Consider the following 19,795-nt stretch of genomic DNA (forward strand, 5'->3'; position numbering starts at 1 on the left):
ACTCATGACCATGGAATTTGGGTGTGCGAAAAACTAATCATGGAAAAGGTATTTCACTCTTTGTACTGAACACAAAACCGGGGCATGAGTGCAGTGTATTGTTTGAAGACCCAACGCCAAATAAAACAATTGAGTTTCTTGTCCCTACATGTACCTACCGGTACTTCATTTTCCTCTGCCTCCCCCCTTTTTTTCTTTACGTTTAGTGTTTCCTGTTTTTTGTAACTTTTGAATTTTTTTTTCAAATAATCTATGGTACTATGGGAAAAAACCTCCCATTTAAAAACCTGAACTTCACAGGAGTCCATAAAAATCCAACCGCCATCTTAAAAAAATGCACATTGTTTAAAAACAAAAGGTGTCTCTAGTGAGAGCAAAAAAGTGATGCTGAATCTTTGTATGCTGATAAACAATGGAACCATGTTGCATCTCCAAGATACAGCAGGTTGCAACATGACAATAGTGAAGAGTTTTAGATCTACCATAGGTAAGGTCCATCAGAAATACAGGATACAGGTTCTTAAGGCAGGATTGGGACCAATGAGTACTATACACAGACCCTACATGTACGGGTTTCTTTTTCTGGTGTAGCAACTGGCAGCGTCTGCAGAAAATGGGGTTTTTGTAGCTCAGTATTATTGGAATTCTGAGTTGCACGTCCACATATTACATGGCACACCATTTGCTTCTGTACCATTTAATTATACCACTCTATTTCGCCGACGCCATTCATTACATGCCGAGCCACTCTATGGAAGTCGGATGGCGTGGCGTGACTCACGAACCCAGTGGAGCACAGCCCGTCAGTGGCGGCCGCTCCCCATGTGTGCCAAGTCAATGTATTGGTTGCCATGGTAGCACTGTCGTAACACCATCTACACCACTGATGGGACAGAGGTCTCTCTGATGGATATGCAACGTAAACTCCTCTGGTCGTTGGTTATTAAACTGATTTATACAAGTATTAACCCTGTTTCTTCGGTCCAATTCAGCCGCACACTGGTACTTCTGCAGTACTCTGTTATCGCTTCCAAATTCAGCTTGATATGATTCCTCCACACAATGAAGTTTTGCAAGTCTTTTGCAGTCATGTGTTTTTACATAAATCTACATGCATATGTATGTATCTCTTCATTGAACTGTATGAAAATTCTGGAACATTTTGTTTTGCTTACCAGTAGAAAGATTTGAAGTGATCCCCCCCTAAAAAACCCAATATGTACATGTGCTCTGTGTATGTGGAACTAATCTTGCCTTGGAGTCACTCTTTTGTTAAATGAAAACACCATTTGAAGAAAACAGAAAATGCAACCTGTATTTTACATGTAGATCGTGCATTTTGCAGTCATCAATGCTCCATTCAGGACGAAAATGTTTGGCAGGAGTACCATATATATTGCAGATTTGCCTCGGATTAAGCGTTGTTCGAAGCTTTGCATGGCAGAGTGGTACATGTTTAAAGAATGGTATTGTTCACGATGGGCAAAATCTCGTTTTGGAACAGGTGTTGGCTCTCTAATCAGTGGAAGGTTATTCTAACATGTGGTGATGCTGAAATTAAGGCTTCCGAGACTAGCAAGCATGTTCAAATAGTTTGAATTGTAAAACTGATAAAAGCAAGTCACTGCATCACTCGACTGGCAGGATTCAGTCTATCCTGGATTCAAATATTGCATTATCTGTTCTAAAATACACCTTTGTACATTTTATGTACATGGGGGATTAAGGTCCATGGGTTTCATCCATTTACAATTCCTGAAATATGCAAGCACTTGTCAATGAAGTACCATATTTTTCTGCTACACAGGTACTGGTACATGCACATGTAGGTGCCGGTGTGGCGGTCTCAGCTGTCTCCAGTTCTCAGCGGTTCCCCTTACCAAATATGGTAAAATACGTTATGCCATCTCTGCACACAACAACGGGAAAGTCGTCCGTTTAAAGTCTGGCTATTTAGGGGGGGAGACCGCTGAGACCGGAGACAGCTGAGACCGTCACACCGGGATCAGCCCGTTTATTTGCAGGAACACATGTTATGTACATGTACTTGTAGGTCCTACACATATATACATGTACACGTAAGCATGTGAAAACTGGCAGCCTCCATGCTGAGGCAACGATTTCTTTTCTTGGGAAATTTGGAACCGAGTTGTGGGGACAAAATTTATCTGATAAATTCTTTTATAGTATTAGGTGAACAAGTACATGTAAGTGGGCGTGACCAATCCTTTATGCACTCTACGCAAAGGGTTCACACAGTACACTCCATGTTTAATGTACGTGCGCGAATTACCATGCTTATCATACCGTAAATTGTATACACTGAACTTGGTTTGTTGAGAGGAATTTTAATGTAGGCCACAGGATAAAACAAAACTGTGATAAATGCAAGGACTACGGCAAAATCACAAGCATATTTTGTGTGAGGTGCATATTGTGTTCAGTGTTCACTTGATACATGAAAGTGTTTTTTTTTAGTCTGACATAAACTGTCCTTATTTTAGGGGGTTCAAATGGTGCAAAACATGTACTGCTGACCACTATATGCATTTAATCAGCATTTTGATAAATATAAATGTACCTTTTCTGAGAGCTGCAAATGCATGCTGGTAAATGCATGGTGAACAAACCTGATCGTCAGATGTACATTTATGTACACGCAACACATGTTGTAGCTGGTAATAAATACAGTACATGTACGCAAGCACACCAGTACAAGGCTACGGCTCAGCTGTGACGAGAGAGGAACAACGTTAACATTCCAAATGCGTACATGTACATGTACACATGTACTACTGTAGTACCAGTATGTAATCATTCATGTATTCTCAGATATGGTAACAAAACATAAGTTACCATTCGAGCTTGATGTGTCTGACAGGACTGCTTTTACAGATCTAAAATGCTTTTTGTCTGATATCTCTACACCCTTGACGACACATGCCCTCTCCATCTGGACAGCAACAATACTGGATCTCATCATGATAAGTGCAATGGCAGAGTAAAAAAATGTCGTGGACAAGAGCATCTGTGACTGTGAGCATTCCCCGAGTTGTGTTTTCCCACAATCCGTTATGTTGTGTCTAGTTTTTTTTTCCTCCTGGAATTTTACGTGCGGACTGTGCTCAACAAAGAAATCTGAGTTTGGAAACCTTCCGTCACACCTCATGGGGGGAGGGGGGTGAGAGAGAAGTGCAGGCCAAAGAGCCGTCCTTCAATCCACGCAGCTGAATGGAGTGAACTAGCCCCAAAGACCTGTGCTGTAATGCCGAGTCTCTGGAAAAATGTCAGGGGGCTTCGCTTTCTTCCCAGGAAATTGTCCATGCCAAGCATTCAACATCCTTGACACGGGAATCCTTACAGAGGCAGGGGCAGAGTGCACGACTGCCTCCTTAAGGGACAGGCATGCCTTGCAAAATTCATTGGCTTGTTGAACTTTCTTGTAATAGCAAGGCAATATTCATGGGTACAGAACAGTGTTCTTGGGTATACAGGGATGATATGCAGTATGCAGATGCTGTAGGCAGATGTTGAGTGCATATCACATGGAGTACAGTTACACAAGCAATACTCCACTAAGTAACACATGTAACATGGAGAAATTTCAATGCAAACATCACAATGTTATTCGCCCCTGAGAAGCCTTTACCTCCTATGGGGAAACTGCAACATGTAGGAGTGTAACACTCTTCTACCTGTATGCAAAGGAGATCCTCATTTCACTCTTGGTTTTAAAGTGGCAATTGATGCAATGTGTCTTGCTTGGGAACACAATGACCCAAGCAGACATTCCTATTAGACTTACTGGCAATGCACATCTGTTATCAGCAGACACACATGCTTTTCCGCCGCATCTTATTTCCCCTTGCACACTGGGTCTTCTCGATTCCACTCATCACTCCGCCACATCTACCAAATACAAAGCTTGCCCTCTGTCAGCAGCTCTTAAATTATTAAAAAAAAAAAAAAAAACACCACGGACACAGACTCACATTTCAGGATATCATTGCCTGGGCTAGACATATCAGTCTATGACAAACTGAACTGTGGTTAGGTAGAGTATTATATTACATGAGTCTTCAAAGCTGGGCTGCAACACCCGCTCTCCAAGAAGTAAATCAGCGTCATATCAATTTTAGCACATGGGGGACGGGACGCTATTCTCCTCTGATTTGTCTCGGGTTCATGTGCCACTGTGAGTAGGAGCCTTGGCCAGGCACATGTGATGTTTTTTAGAGACATGCTGGTGTCAATTTTCAGGTCGTACACCATTTAGGTGGGTCCCTGTGTTTAGTTCTGTCATGGCTGTTAATGTTAGAGAGACTCTAGATATTTGAAAGATACAATGTAGTGGTGTGGGATTACATGTCCTTGAATTGTGTTGTTTGCATGGTTGGTAACTTGTCATTTCTATGATATGATATTCAAATCTCTTGCCTCAAAATCTTCCATAAAGAGTTTGTTTACATACCTGTATGTACATCATGTACATGAATATATTTCTACAGTTAACACATGCAGTAAAAGAGGATGCAATGTTGTGTCAATATGGATCCTGTTCTTGAAGGCAATACCAAACTGGTAGTACCATAGTTTACTTGTAGACTGTGGTGAAGTGCCACATCAATTTTAGTAGCAATTAATTTAAACATCATGCTGGCATGAAACTCTATTTTTCTCTTTAAGTTAAGACACAATATAAAAAGGTTAAAACATCCAATGGAAATACAAATAAATTAATCAAAATATTACCAAATACAGTGATAAACCTTCACATGGCTCCAAATGGGCAATAGGGAAAGATGCCTTTGGGGATGAAGGAAGGGAAAAAGGAGGCTAAGGAGAGATAAGAAGATCTGGGGTACAGGGCTGAAGAGAAAGAGGACACCTGGAAGAGGGCATATGGAAGCAATTTTGGATGCAAACAACTGACAAGCATCTCACACAATGGGAGCATTTCTTGATGAAACCAAAGTGTGTGGAGTGTGGCAAACTCGTTGAATAAATCCAAGGATGCCGTGCCAGGTGCAGGAATACTAGCTTATTCCAGAGCGGCAAGTCCGGTTAACAATATGTTTTTCAATTTGCAATAAAAGGGTTGGAAGGAATGGCAGATGGCACTATCCTACATGCATCACTCGCGCGAGTATTTCGTAGCGGGGAACACAATGCACGTACGCACTGGTTCACGGGGCATGCACTGTAGAGTGTGCTGGTCTAATTTTCATCTGAATGTGCACAGAATGGCAGTGTCTTCACCCGGGACAATGGGGTCATGGGATCCTAAGCGTCTAGTCACAAAAGAAACAGCACTTTTCAAAGGCACAAAACAAACTGTCATGAACAATCAGAGAACAATCAGCATCGCCCTCATGACAGTTGACCTGAGGTTAATTCTTTTAAATATCCTGGTTACCCCTAACTCAGTTACATGTAAAAATCCTCTTTTACAAAGGTGAGCATGGAAAAGTCTCTGGTCTCGCCCACAAGGAGTAATTGGGCTTGAAGAAGCTCTTTATGCATGCACGAGTTATTGATTGGCCACGAGTGGTTAGCCACTTGACTTCTTCCTCCTTGTGATCAAGACTTGGTACAGTCCTGGCTTCTTTAAACTGCATGCAAGAAGCCTGTAGTGTAAAAACGATTCGTGATTTGGGGCAATACATTTTTGCTGGGTGATCATTTTTCACCTGCTGTTCTGGCAGATAAGGTACAGTACATGTACTGGGGGGTAATGGTAAATTATTGCTCTATGGTTACATTTACATGTAGCTACAGGAATGTCTCGAAACTTAGCATACTTGGAAAGTTCCACTGGGAATGCCGCCTAATCTATCTGGCAGAACAAACTATTCCTGGAAGAACATGTGGGTAAAAGGTTGTTTTTGGCAGTGGCAAACCAAGCCCATTTTATGACGAAATACGTCTGTGCTAGGAACACTCTCATTAGAAATGTTCTGAGAAAGAGAAAATTCTGAAAAGAGCACAACAATGTCAGGTTTTGAGACATCTCCATTTTACAGTTCTGGAAGTTTCAGTGTCCAACGTTTCTGCTTTGTTGCGCAGAGTGAAATTCTGAAGAAAAGAAAGATCCTTACCTTGCTTTCCTCATCTACAACTCTCAGTCCATCAGATGAAACCCATAAAATGGCACGGACCTTCTTCTTAGTGCTCTGAAATCAGGACAAATCAAAGTGGCATACTGACAATATCTCTTATTGACAAGTCAACATCTTGCTCTACCTACTGCTTGCTAATTGAAAAAGTTACATCCAAATTGTTTCCTCTTCTAAGAAAATCAGCACTGAAAATATACAGGGCCTGTTAATTTGGGCACAAATGGGGACTATCCATTCCACACAAAATTTCTTTGGATTTCAAAAAGAACATGTAAATTGTTGCGGGTAATTAAATACATGCAGGTGGATAGGTTCCTCATTTTTTTGCAAAAGTGGCATTGATCCATGGGCGTCATCACGGGGGAGTCCATGCTGTAAGAGAGGGGGTGTTTCTCCCAGGAAAAAAATTGAAATAAAAAAAAATAACAAGCAAAAGAAATTTAAAATTTAAGCTGTTTGAGGGATTAAACTCCCTCATTTGCTCGAAAATACTTCAGAAGATGACCTCCTCCTACAATCCATAGTTTCATTTGCTGCTGATGAGAGCTTTGCTAAATTTCCCCTCCCCAAACAACCTGGTGACACCCACAACTACAGAGAATAGGACTCTACGGACACACAAATTCATGTACTCATTATTATGTACACAAAAGAATTCCAACATTATTTCGAGCAAGAAGGGAAGAACGTACACGTTAAGAGAAGAGAGACACTGGTACCATCTTGTTATGGATATTATACCAGCATACGAGCTGAACACCAAGCCCCTGACCCTGTTGACCATTTTCCCACAATGCACTGCAAACTTGGCCTCTTTGCAGTGGCCTGTCAGTGACGACTTGTATTTTGAGTTGCTCCAATTATGGCCATATAGTTGGCAAGCACCTTGTCCAGGGATCAGATAGCTTATTAGCTTATGTTTGTGGATAATACAATCTATCCACACTTATTATGTACAGGTACATGTACTAGTGGTTTATCACTGCCAGACACTTCAGAGCAAAGCTACCGGCAGAAGTGGAGAGAACACCCAGAAGCAGCTTCCCGAGGGTGGTTTAACAAAATTGTTTTAGATCTCTGTTTCTTTTGCCCTTTTTTGTTTAAAACAAATGTACTGGCAAAAATGTGGCAAAACCGCAAGCATTTTAGGCCATACTTAACACAACATCTAGAGCTATGAGTTCCACATTACCAGTATATTGCCCAGGAGAATCTGATTTTCACAGAAAATCTATACAAGCAGTACAAGCACATGTACATGTACTGCGTAAACAACACCGCAAAATCTTTCACACAGGTGCAATAAATTACATGTACATAACTGAAGAGTAATTATTACAATCATGGTATCACACACAGTGTACACTAAACATCTACGATGAAGAGGTTTTCCCCCCCCCCGCACAATTACCGGGTCACAGCTATTTACATGTAAGTAAACATACAGGTACACATGTACTGTTGTACAACGGTACCCTGGTACCAGTATACATGTACATGTACAATCTAACATATGTTAATGTACCGGTACAACATGTATTTATGTAAAGGCAAGTTAATCAAGAGTGACAATTATATGGAGAAACTTTCATCTCCAATGCATATTCAATGTGCAGTATTTCTGTACATGTATACATGTACTATGATGTGCATGTGTAATGTGTGCTATACATGTACATGTACTATATAAATTTCACTCCTAAAATTCTGGCATGTTCACACACAATGTATGTATGTATGTATGTAAAGTACATATTGCACAAAGTACTACAAGGCACCAGTACATGTCCAGTACTTGCATGTGTGCACCTACTGTACATCAAGTACTACGGTACATTTACATGCACAGTACATGTAACGATTCACAGTCTCATAAAAACATAAAACGATTCAACACTCAGACATTTCTTTTGAAAACCTTCCCATCTCCTGAAATTTTGTGCATTATTGGCCCCGAGTGGAACCAAGGCAGGGTGCAATATTCCTAACAACAGAGGCTCCTTTGGTTGGAACTTCACTTCCCTGGTTCACAAACAACTATGACATGCAAGTGCTGCTGTGGCATTGGCACTAACAACATGCAACAGGACCACTCCCCACCAGCATGGCTGTATTCAATTGATGAGAGGGTGCGTCTACTCACGATGGATACTCAACAGAACCAGAATCAAATTATTAAACAAAAATTTATCCCGAATGTGAAAATGAGGATGCCCATCTTGCCAGTGTCTTCAATATTTCAAGGGAATCAGCAGAGGCTCTGAGATGGAAACAATTCCATCTAATCACCCACCCGGCTTGTTGTTTCTACAAACAACTCCCAACTTGTGATGGAAATGAGTTGATCTTATTAAAGGTGCTCGGCATTTTTTGCTGACTCTTACCACCACATGTGTATACGTACATGTACCATTCATTTCATGAACCAACTGTGAACCAATGACTGTGGTGGTGACTTTCAGAGCTGCCATTACCTTTAAACAAGCTGTATTCCACAGGTTTATCATCTAAAACAGAAGGACCCATAGACTAATAGTCTTAAACTTGAAAGTATCCGTGAATTCAGCCCTGGAACCTTGCCCAAAGTATCCCTTGATAACTTCCTGTGGAAAATGTCATTTTGAAAATCATTACCCCACGAATCTCCTTTGCCTCACCTAAGAATAAAAGTCCGCCCCCCTTGAAGTACCCACTAGACTGAATCCACTGACTAAAACTGCTCACAGGAAGGTGCCACTGACCATGCAAGTTGCAAAGAACTACTTCACATATATTACATGTACACCCTTGAAGTGGATGGACTCTGACTCTTGCAATATACATGTACCATATGTGGTAGCTGTCTGTGCAACACAGACCCCTCTCATATTGCCTACAAGTACCTTATGTATTTTATTTTTACGGGTGGCCCATGATAGCAGCTAAATGTCACACTTGGTGTCAGAATTTATTCCAAAAGGTGCCCTCTTACTTTTAAAGAGGATCTTATTATTTTCATTTTGTGTTTATTGTCCGGTGTTTTCGTAGTTGCAAAAGATTTTTGAACACTTAATGAATTGTTATTTTATCTTAGTTCTGACATTTACTAACAGCAGGAATTTGTGGAAACTGACACATGTACATGTACATACATGTACATGTACATGTGTATAATGTACACTACTTGTACCGGTACTTGTTCTGTGCATGATACATGTACATGTATGTTTACCGTTGATAGTAAGCATTTGCATGTCATAGCAATCTGATTCATAGGCGACTTTGTCAAATGCAGGCATGCTCCACCTTAATTGCAAACTCCTATTTTATGAGCATTCATGTTGTAAGCACAGAACATGTACCGGTAACTCTATGTACGGTGGGCTCGGTTTAAACTGAAGTGCCGTCACTCGGACTGGATACTACTATACATGTATGTACATATGTATGTTGTCGCTCGTTAACAAGCCAGCTTCTTCCAGTAAGAAACAATGTATACCAGCACTTGTAAGATATGTAAAGACGTCCATATAATGTAGACATGGGCTTGGACTCAGTTCTATCAGAGCAAGCTTGTGAAGTACTTTCTTCTGAGACAGCAGAGATTGTTGTAAAGTTATCTACAAAGCATGCAGAAAATTTATGGATTCCGTTACATCGCTTTAGGGGGAGAACAATATACAGTACATGTACGGGTATTCACAGCTGCATTTTTTAACATACATGTACCTGTGCTGTACGAACGAACCAGGGATGGGTAAAGCTACCGGCATGATTGGTTGTCACAGTAATTACATGTACATGTGTGTGCAGATCAATTGATATCAAGAAAGAACACACACATATCTTTTGTACTACTGCAATTTACACTAACGGTATGCACGTACATGTACGTGTACATGTGCGGTACATGCACACACTCAGTGAAGAACTGCATGTTCACCATCTCATTCAAATCACCTGAATAATGGGAAGTAATGTGCACTTCCTTTGGATTCTGACTTTCCTGTTATTTAAAACAACATTAACACTACACCTGACAGAAGTGATACATGTACTGGTATGTCGGGCCAGCTCATCAGTACTGGTGGAGGCAAACCAAACATACCAGTCCAACGTCACTCGTCCCCGCTATTGTTTGTGCCAAGGTTGAGCTACTGTAATGTGTTTACGCTCAAAACGTATGCAAACAACAGTAGACCAGTCACATGGGAAAGGATGCCACCACCAAGAGTGTGCAAAGTCTCCCCATTACAGAGGAATTGTTCATTTTTCAGTTGTGCTGTAGCTACTGCATAAAGATTACAGCTAAAAGCAATGAAGGAGAAACTGAGGTGGAAACAAGGGGTTTATTTCATCTAGATACAGTACAGGTAAAAACAACAGCAAGTCAGAGCCAGCGACTCACACCTTGCATTCACTCAAGATGAATAACTCTTCATTCAACTTGAAGGTGCACACATTCTCATGTTACCCGATTTCTTCTTTTCTTTACGTGGTCTTCTGACACAAATCATTTCAGTCAAGAAATTGGGTCATGTCTGCACGTGAGCCGGATATAAAAGCCTTTAATCAGATTGGTCAGATCCCACCAGCCGTGTGCATCTATCACTCGGCAAATGGCTTTCCTCTTAATTTTTCTTCCCCGTCCCCTTGTTTGTAAGGGGCCGCGAGGGTGGGAGAAATCTCTCAGGCAGAGGGTGATGTTATCAGCGGGATGAGCCCATTCCAGGAACAAACGCTTCACGGCGTACTTCAAATATAACAAGTTGGTTTACACAGATGTGTAATTTTCAGATTCAACAAGATACCTGGTACCGGTACCGTACTTGCTGACTATTTGTTGGGTTTTTCAAAGCTTTATAATAAGACAAAAATTAAAATGTAAGCATTAACAAGAATTGAGGAAAATCAAAATATTAACAGGAAAAACACCTAAAAATGTGTTTCTCAATTGAGCATCTGCTAATAAAAATGCCTGACTGCTAGGTGTGGTTAAATAGTAGTGGTGTCAGCAGTCATGGCAACTATCGATCAATAGTCTTGACAAGCAGACTAGTCACAGGAGTCGTACAGGCCTACAGACTGCATTTTTCAGCATCATGTACATATTTGGGTCATTCCATGAGGTTGGGGCACAATTTGTGATGGTGTCCTTTGTTACATGGGTTCCATAAAAATGAACAGCCATTTCCCTGCATGTGGATTCCCAACTGACATTGTTGTACATGTACATCTTGCAAGGCTGAATACAGGTGTGTGAGTTAATTTGACAGAGTAAATGACCTGCTCTACAGGTCATGACAGGTGGTAAAGTTACCCATGTAACAAGGACACCGTCACAAATTGAGCCCAACCTCATGGAATGACCCATTTATCTGCATATTCAAAAATGAAGATGTATGTAATATATGTAACACTGACAGAACTTTTGAAACAAAACAACATATTTCAGTGTAATGTAAACATGTACATGTACCAAAAGTTGGCCTTTTGATGGGCAAAACACTTTTACCGCCTACATGTACCTTTCACTGTTTTTTTTCCAAATTTCGATATTTTCTTGACACCCCTGAACATGCACTTTGGCTACCTAGCACATGCACAAATTCAGTTAACTCTACCCTTTCCCAATCCTCCAAGAACTTCCTAGCACAGGTGGAGAATTTAAAAGATATAGGATTTCCCGAAAAAAAAGTGGCTGGTTATCAAAGGTTGCATTGAGTTTTCAGTCTTGGGTTGGACCTTGTCTTGTTTATGCTCAACCATGCATGCATGTAACTTTAGGCCCAGATTGATACTAGCGATCATCTGCACTGCTCCAGGACATCATTCACACTGCCTCAAGATAATGACAGGAATTACCAGAGGATTTTGAAGGACTCAAGCAGTATTCAAGGAATAATGGAGGATCTTGAGGTCAATGTCTACGTGCAGGCAGTTGGAGGATTTTGCAGAAGTGAGGATGCATCCCCGTAAAAATGCTCAGGCTGTTTACGTTAAAGATTTTAATTATTAAAGTGAGATGTGCCACATCAAATGTTTGGAATGTGTATGTAGTGGCGTGTCGATACCAGTACCTAATCAAACTAGCAACATTTTTCTTCTTTTGTGCCCTTTCTTTACATGTACTTGCAGTATAATCTTTTGAAAACAAGGAAAATTTATTTTCTTAAAGCGTTTATCAACCCTAACCCTCCACAATCCTCCAGGCGGTTTTGAAGGATTTTGGAGGATTGAGGATGAATGGCAAAAGGGCATGGCTGAATGCAAATGATGCCATGAGTGAAGTTCGTGGGTTAGACCTTGTGTTGTTCTTGCTCAGTCATGCATAAGTTCAGCCCGATATTTCTTTTGAATCAACCGCACTGCTCAAGAATGCCATTCGTACTGCCTCGACATAATGACAGGAATTGCCGGAGGATTTTAAAGGATTGAGGCAGTAGGCACACCTCCAAGTAACATTTTCAAGAAATTTTGGAGGACTTCTGAGGATTGAGGGAGAATCAAATTTGTTCACCCCCAAATTGGAGGATTCTGGAGGATTGAGGAGGGTCCCTAGCAAAAAGAGCCTAGGGGGATAGGGTTAAAGAGCAAATCAGGAAGGGAACTTACCGCCCTGAGTTGTTTGGCTGCGTCTTCACAGATGTGCATCCCCCTGGACTCTGTGACCTCAATGGAGCCAAGATACTGCAAAGACAGGAGGGGGGCAAAAAGATAAGACGTGACCGAATACTTCACACTTTTAAACATTACATTTGCAGGGATTCCTGAAGATATCAAATTACTGCCGTGCAAGCAACGCCTGAAACACTGCCTACTTCAAATGTTTGACAGATTTGAACTTGAACTTGAAATCCTTCGGACTAAAGGTATTGCTGCTTCACGTGCATCTCATTCTGGGGCACAGCTTAACCAGACACGGGTGATGGCCCACCAGGAGCATGCATTGCTCACAGTACAGGAAGGTGAGTATGGTACCGGCACAGCCAGGAGCCATTTCCCAGTACATCATTAAAGTCCAACCATTACAAGTGCAAGGAAATGCTGTAGCACGAGCAGGTTACCGACCAGAAGGTGGCATGATGTCGAGTCTGCTGCATGAGGCCCGTTCCCCGCTGAGTTTTGCTCAGCATGAAATTTGCTCTAAAATTTGTTCTGCTTCAGGAACTCGGTTCAAAACTGGTCCTTGACCAATCAAGACCTTGAGGGGTAATTCCCTGAGTAACAGACTGACATGAATGGACGCAGTATTGGTCAGGGTTTTCATAAGGTCCATGTTTCCTTTGATATCACACCAGTACATATACATCATGTACAGTAAAGTGGTAAGTACTTGTAAGTTACCAGTAGAAGCCAAACTCCAGTGTGTTTTTTGTTGGAAATGTCCATCATAGTGATATCTTTTGAAATGTGGACTTTGACAGGATCAGGTACATGTAATGTACCAATACAGGTACATAATGTCATGGTGACAAACTGAAACCTTTGCAAAATCCCATTCTGGGGTACAACATGAAAGAAAACTTCACTCTACCCGTAGTTGGCAATTCAAACAAAATCAAGCACGAAATACGTGCACAGTACACTGAAAAAGGGGCCTTGCTACATGTGCCTCCAACACCAATGCCTTCCCCACAATATCCAACAATGTGATTATTTCAGTGAAAAGCTAATTTGAAACCCGGGGTGACAAACTGGATGGAATTGCCTAGAATCACATATTAACATGTGTGACTCTGAACAATGAATCAAGGGCACTATTCTAGGGATGAAAAATAAAGGATACTCAACATGAATCAAATGTGACTAGCTCGCAAATGACTTACCGTACTCACTGCCGTACATGTATGCGCAGCCAAAGGTGTATGACTCGAGGCTGGTTCATACTCGCTGCCTTTGCACACATGCAGCTTGTAATGTGAACGCCGCATTTGATGTTCATACTTTCATGTTTTGTCAAAGTCTCAGCTGCATGTGCATATCTGACAAAAGTTAAACATTTTTAATTTGTCCGAATACGCATACATTTGGTGCATACGCACTATCCATTTTTTTCAAAAACTGCATGCAAGGGTGCGCATTTCCATTATGCAGTGCGCTTTCATTCACGCACTGCAGACACCTCAACACAGACCTTTGCGCTGTGTACACAGAGAATACGCAACGAGTATGAACCGGCCTCTAATGGATTTTTCCCACAGAGCAATACAAAAAAAAACTTTTTTCAGCATTCTGAGCATTGACATGTATTTCTTATGGACTGATGAGCTCGGCAAAAACTCAATGTGCTTCTATGGGCGTTCAATGATCCAAGGGTTTTATACAAATCGAGCCTCCAATGAAGTTTATTCAAATATTTTTAATTTCATCCCCATGGGACATCAATCACGCAAACATGCACTCTTCTTCCAGCTGAGGGACCTTCGGCATTCACGACAAAGCACTCGCAAACACTCCTGAGTATCATAGAGCGATAGCATGGACTGGCTTTGATTAAATTAGCTGCTAATAACGGGATGGGGGGGGGGCCTTAAGGGTGCAGGGTGGGGGGACCTTACTCATCAGCCATCCTTCATTATTTAGATTCATATCAGAGGCGGATGACTTCAAAATCGTCTGGGGAAATCAGACTTTTACAAGGCCAGACTCAAGTGTGCACAGACTGAGGTTTCAGGCTGACAAACAAATCATGAGATGCTTACGCGTGGTGCATACATACATACATGTGCCAGTAGGAACGTTATTGGAATCATTGGAAAGTGTTAATAAAACGTCACCTAAATAAAACAACAGACCTCATGCATGTACATGTATGTTAAGTTGTAAACAACAACTTGCCAGCCCAAACATCCTCAAAAATCCAGAACGTGGTTTTGGCACGATTCACAACCTTGGATTCCAAGCTGAGAGGCCTGAAAATGGGAAATTGGACATCATGAAACTTTTGATGTGAAATTCGTTTGAGCTATACATGCGTTCATCTTTTGCAAAGTCGCAGTAGGAGTATTTAATCTGCCATTCACAACCGATTCACATCCGATAATTTTTGGAAGAATGATTTCCAACTGAAATCACTCCAAGAAACACTCATGTTGGAATATTCCCTCTGTCCTCCTTAAGTAATATTTAAGAAAAGTCACCTGGAGATGGGTAAAAAACAAATTTCCTCAACGACCTTTCACTTCCGGCAGTATCTTTCCTACATGTAGGTCTCCCTGTTCATGCATGTTTGTTTTCGTTCCCCGTGCTTACGTGGAAACAAGATTGTACAATGTTGCAAAGATTTACCTACATCTGCATTGTACCTGTAGTCGATGGGTTTCAGATTCCATTGAGTTGACATGATGCAGTTCTTGTCGGCAAAGTTTAGATTATAAATACGTCAGAATCTTTCCTAAAGGATGTTATTGCTTTAACTTTATCTCCCTATTGTTTGGCAGGATTGGATTTTTGGAAGTGAGAGGTCAATTTCTGGCAGGATATTTCTCTTTTACATAGGTCAGGGCATTTTTCAGTTTCCATAAATTGATCTGCTAGCAAATATTTTACAATAGGCCTTTTTAAGAGTAGAGTTTTTTAAGAAGTAAAAATTCTGCACTTTATTTTTCCTATCCAAGGGTTCTGGAAGTTCACCATCAGGGGTCAACTTTCAGGCTCTATTTCGCATGCTCACTTTCACATCCAGTACATATGTTTGAGACCTCAATGTCAAGTACGAGTTATGTCACTGTCCATGTATATGAATGTTCACCCATCAAAGGCTTAAAATTGTTGAATGTATCGGTACATGGAACACCAGGTGTTCCAGTGAGGGTAGGCTTGAAATCAAGTGTGACAGTTATTCCAGATGGAGCATTCTGAAAGGATCTTGAATACGTGACGAAATGCCGACTGCAGATGGATCACATGCCCACATCGTATCGTACCGTACTAAACACGTTCATTTATGTTTTCTTTCCTCCCGGTATGTGTCCTCAAAGGAGCTGCTAGTGAGGGACATACCGCTAGCGTGCATTGGTTGGATTGCATATGGGACATGTACCGGTACACGGTGCAGTGTACAGGGCACAGACTCCATTGAGTGTGTTCATACAGTACATTGGTACATGTACTTCAGAGTACATATGTACACTATGCAAGTCAATTTTCATCTGAATGTGCATATACATGTACAAGCGAGTGCCTTCGCTTGTTTGCCAGGCACACGGTAGTGATGGCCTTCAAGCTTTCTTGTACGGCGAAGAGTGTTTTGTATACAAGTACGTAATGTACATGTAGTAAGCCTATTCAATATGACGATATTTCACGATATATCGATATGATGTTGATATCGGATATTATATCGTTCGTAAAAACACATATCAGGATATCATGCAAAGCGATACGCCAAAATTATCGCGATAAGCTCCAAACGATGTACTGTACATGCTCATAGTAAAGTCAATGCACCGCCTGTTGAGCCCTGCATGCATTACTGCATTTAGGCCACACAAATGCTCCACTGAAAACCTCAAACCACAAAGTCACTGTTGGCCCCAAGCAGCTGCAAAGGTCTTAAAAGTATTAGGGGGCAGAACCAAACCCAACAGACTGTATGCACGTGTAATGTATTGTACAGTAAACTCCAGCTACATGTACGTCGACTCTCTCACTCGGTACTCAAGATCGTCATACCGTGTCATGTACTCAACCCCATGCATGCATCAGTTGGGCAGTGTGGGGATTGTCGCTTGATGCTTTTAGGCAACCACGGCAAAGGAAACTGATACATGTACATGTACCTATTACATGTACATGTGCGTACCGCTCCTGTACCACATAAATGTACAGTGTTTCTTTTTTGGGGGGGAGGGGAGACGGGATGAGACACAAGGTAATGAATATCAAGTTTCTTCACTTTTGCAACTTGTACACGAGCCCCATCCAGGGAAATAAATCACAACTTTAGAAATTTCCATAGTCCCTCTCGAATATGCATGTACATGTACATCTACATGTAGAAGCCCTTACAATGTAAATTAGAAAGTCAGCATTTTCACCCATACACACACAAACATACTGTACTTGTTTTACATACAAAGTGTGGACATTCCTTTGTTCTCCTGTGGTTAAGGAAACTTGAGGAAAATGTTCCTTTTTCCCCAACTAGGATGGTACATGTACATTTATGTACATGTGTACGTATCTGCTGTGCGACCGTCCAGCTCGAGGCGCAAGCCTGTGTATAAACAGCATCTGGGGACCATCTAGTCATTGTGTTGTGATTGGCTGCCAATGAAACATCAAAATTCATACATGTGTCAGTGGGACTCAATACAGCTGTGCCTGCGTGAGTGAAAGTTGTGACTAACAATCTCCACTATAACTCGCGGTAGCACACATTTATGGCTTGACATTAAGGTTAGGTACGTTTTCCATTCCGCCGTTAGAGAGTTTCGTTACAACTGGCGCGGGCCAGGGCATGCAAAGTTACTGTGTCATGTATCATCGAGCAGGTTTTAAGTGCTCTATGTGCATTGTTTTGTACAAGCTTCAAACATATTTTGGACATTTACTTATCGAAATGTCAGTGCAACACAAATGAATAATTGTCTGAAGAGGCTCTGACTTGGATACAATCTTTGACAAGACCGATCCTCAAGTTACATGTATGAATCCGCAAAAAAAAAAGAAGATGAAATACAACGTAGACCATCAAAATCACTTTTGAATTTAATCAAAAAAATTCCCGACCCTTAAATATTTGACCCAAAACTTTATAAGAAAAAAAGATACTACCCACCTGTTTTTTTTTTCAGTTAATGTAATCAAGGTACAAGTAATAGGAAGCACAACTATTATTTTCTTTGGCCTGAAGTTGTTTAACCCTAACACTCCTCAATCCTTCACCTGTTATTTTTCTAGAACATGTATGACGTACATGTATGGAAGCTACTTGCTTCCGTAAACTGACAAATTCAGCTGTCTAGGGAGCAAGTACTTTACTTGCTCCTGTGATGATTAGCCCAATTTCGACCCCTGCATGGGCAGTATCAATAAGTACACTGTACATGTTTACATGTACATGTAGAGACTTACATGTACAATGTACTGTACATGTACGTTTCTGTGCAAGTATGTACTGAGTGGAAAGACTACTTAATTGCCCTTAATTGTGAGAGAGTATGCGTGTTTCCTAGTGAGCATTTCACCCCAATTCTTCTTTCATTAACTCTCTGAACATTGGTTCTGAAACTAAAAGGTGTTCAGTAATGAAAGGAAAAAAAAACACAAAACAGTTATTGATGGGCATGATTGAGACAGCTCAACCATTTTGGCACGCTGCCGAGAGGCAAGCTTGAATAGAATGACCATTTGATTGCCACAGGACACCGGAAATTCAATAAAAAGCGAGGAAAGATACACAACACAGATAGGATTGCATGACTTGATCACGCCAACACAGTCTCTGAGGCACTTTAAATCTTGCTGCAGAGCAATTGCGAGTACATATACACGTAGGAACTCCACACTTCATGTACATGTATCTACATGCATTTGCATGTAGATACACAATACGTGTCCTGTAACACTTTCACTGTTACATGGAAAAACGAGCAACATACCGGTAAGCTACATTGTACATGTACATGTACAGTACATGTACATTCCAGTACATGTACGCACTATTTGATGGCCTTCAATTAACATTACAGACAGTCCCGTTTCTAATTATAAACATGTGCGTATGTATAAGTTTTGCCTGCACAGTGCATGGCACATGCATGCGCTGATAAACATTGTAGGCTAATGCATGTACATGTACATGTCCAATGGAGCACTGAATCCTTATTGTGTGCATATGTTGTACATGTGTACATGGTAGAATTCCTTCCTTTCTTCATTTTTCTCCCAATTTTAGTCTGCAGTAACTTAATACAATACACCCAAGGAAGGATTATGACCTTGCACACTTTGTAGGGCTGTGTAAATATACATATGTACATTGTACATGTAGATGTCCATTGTGGGTATGCATACACGTACACCAAGCAGTTCTGGCATCACCAAACTCTTTGAATTGTGAAGTACACTGCACTACACAAGTAGACCTTCTTCAACTGAGATAGGGTACAGTAGGCCTACATAGTGCTTGTCCCGGATGTACACGTATGTACATGTACATTCATGTGCTTAGCATGCAGATGGTTAATTGTACTGGTAGATGAGTACAGTGTGCATGTAAACATCACATTCAATACTTAAACCAGTAACTGCACCATTGGTACATGTACTGGTACATGCACTTTGTACATGTCCCACACCATTATGATTACAAGTTCAGTATGTACATTTTAGCAGTACAAGTACATGTGCATGTGTATACTTGGGGCCGTGCATAATCATGGGTTCTCGGTGATAAGACCCTGACAGAAATTAATTTATGAATTATGACGATCACTGTTGACTGAGAAGTTGACCAAACTTGTCCATCTTACCCCCCCTGTACCTATGTTAATGCAAAATCATGACAAATGCATACCAAATCCTGTACACAAAGGAGGCTCCCAATGATAGTGATACTAATTATTTAGCCATGAAATAAACTGAATAACAACTACATTTCTTCAAGTACATGTATGACATGTACATTCAGGAAATGAAAATACACAGAGTAGTGCAGAAAGCTACTGTACATGTACATGGACATGTAC

General features: G+C 41.0%; 1 protein-coding gene across 7 annotated transcripts in view; it reads right to left on the reverse strand.

Moving 5' to 3' along the window:
• LOC110983955 (protein numb homolog) overlaps window positions 1-19,795 on the reverse strand; it is a 56,852-nt gene that overhangs the window by 22,348 nt on the left and 14,709 nt on the right. For all 7 annotated transcript variants that reach the window (XM_022243681.2, XM_022243689.2, XM_087133873.1 and 4 more), the window contains 2 exons: window positions 12,714-12,788; window positions 6,099-6,173 (listed from right to left, as the gene is read on the reverse strand). In XM_022243681.2, the coding sequence (XP_022099373.2) occupies window positions 6,099-6,173; window positions 12,714-12,788 (150 nt within the window). The remainder of the gene's footprint in view (window positions 1-6,098; window positions 6,174-12,713; window positions 12,789-19,795) is intronic.

The sequence above is a fragment of the Acanthaster planci genome, linkage group LG01, assembly GCF_054643075.1.
Source record: "Acanthaster planci isolate LZ-2023a linkage group LG01, COTS_SCS, whole genome shotgun sequence".
Taxonomy (NCBI): Eukaryota; Metazoa; Echinodermata; class Asteroidea; order Valvatida; family Acanthasteridae; genus Acanthaster; species Acanthaster planci.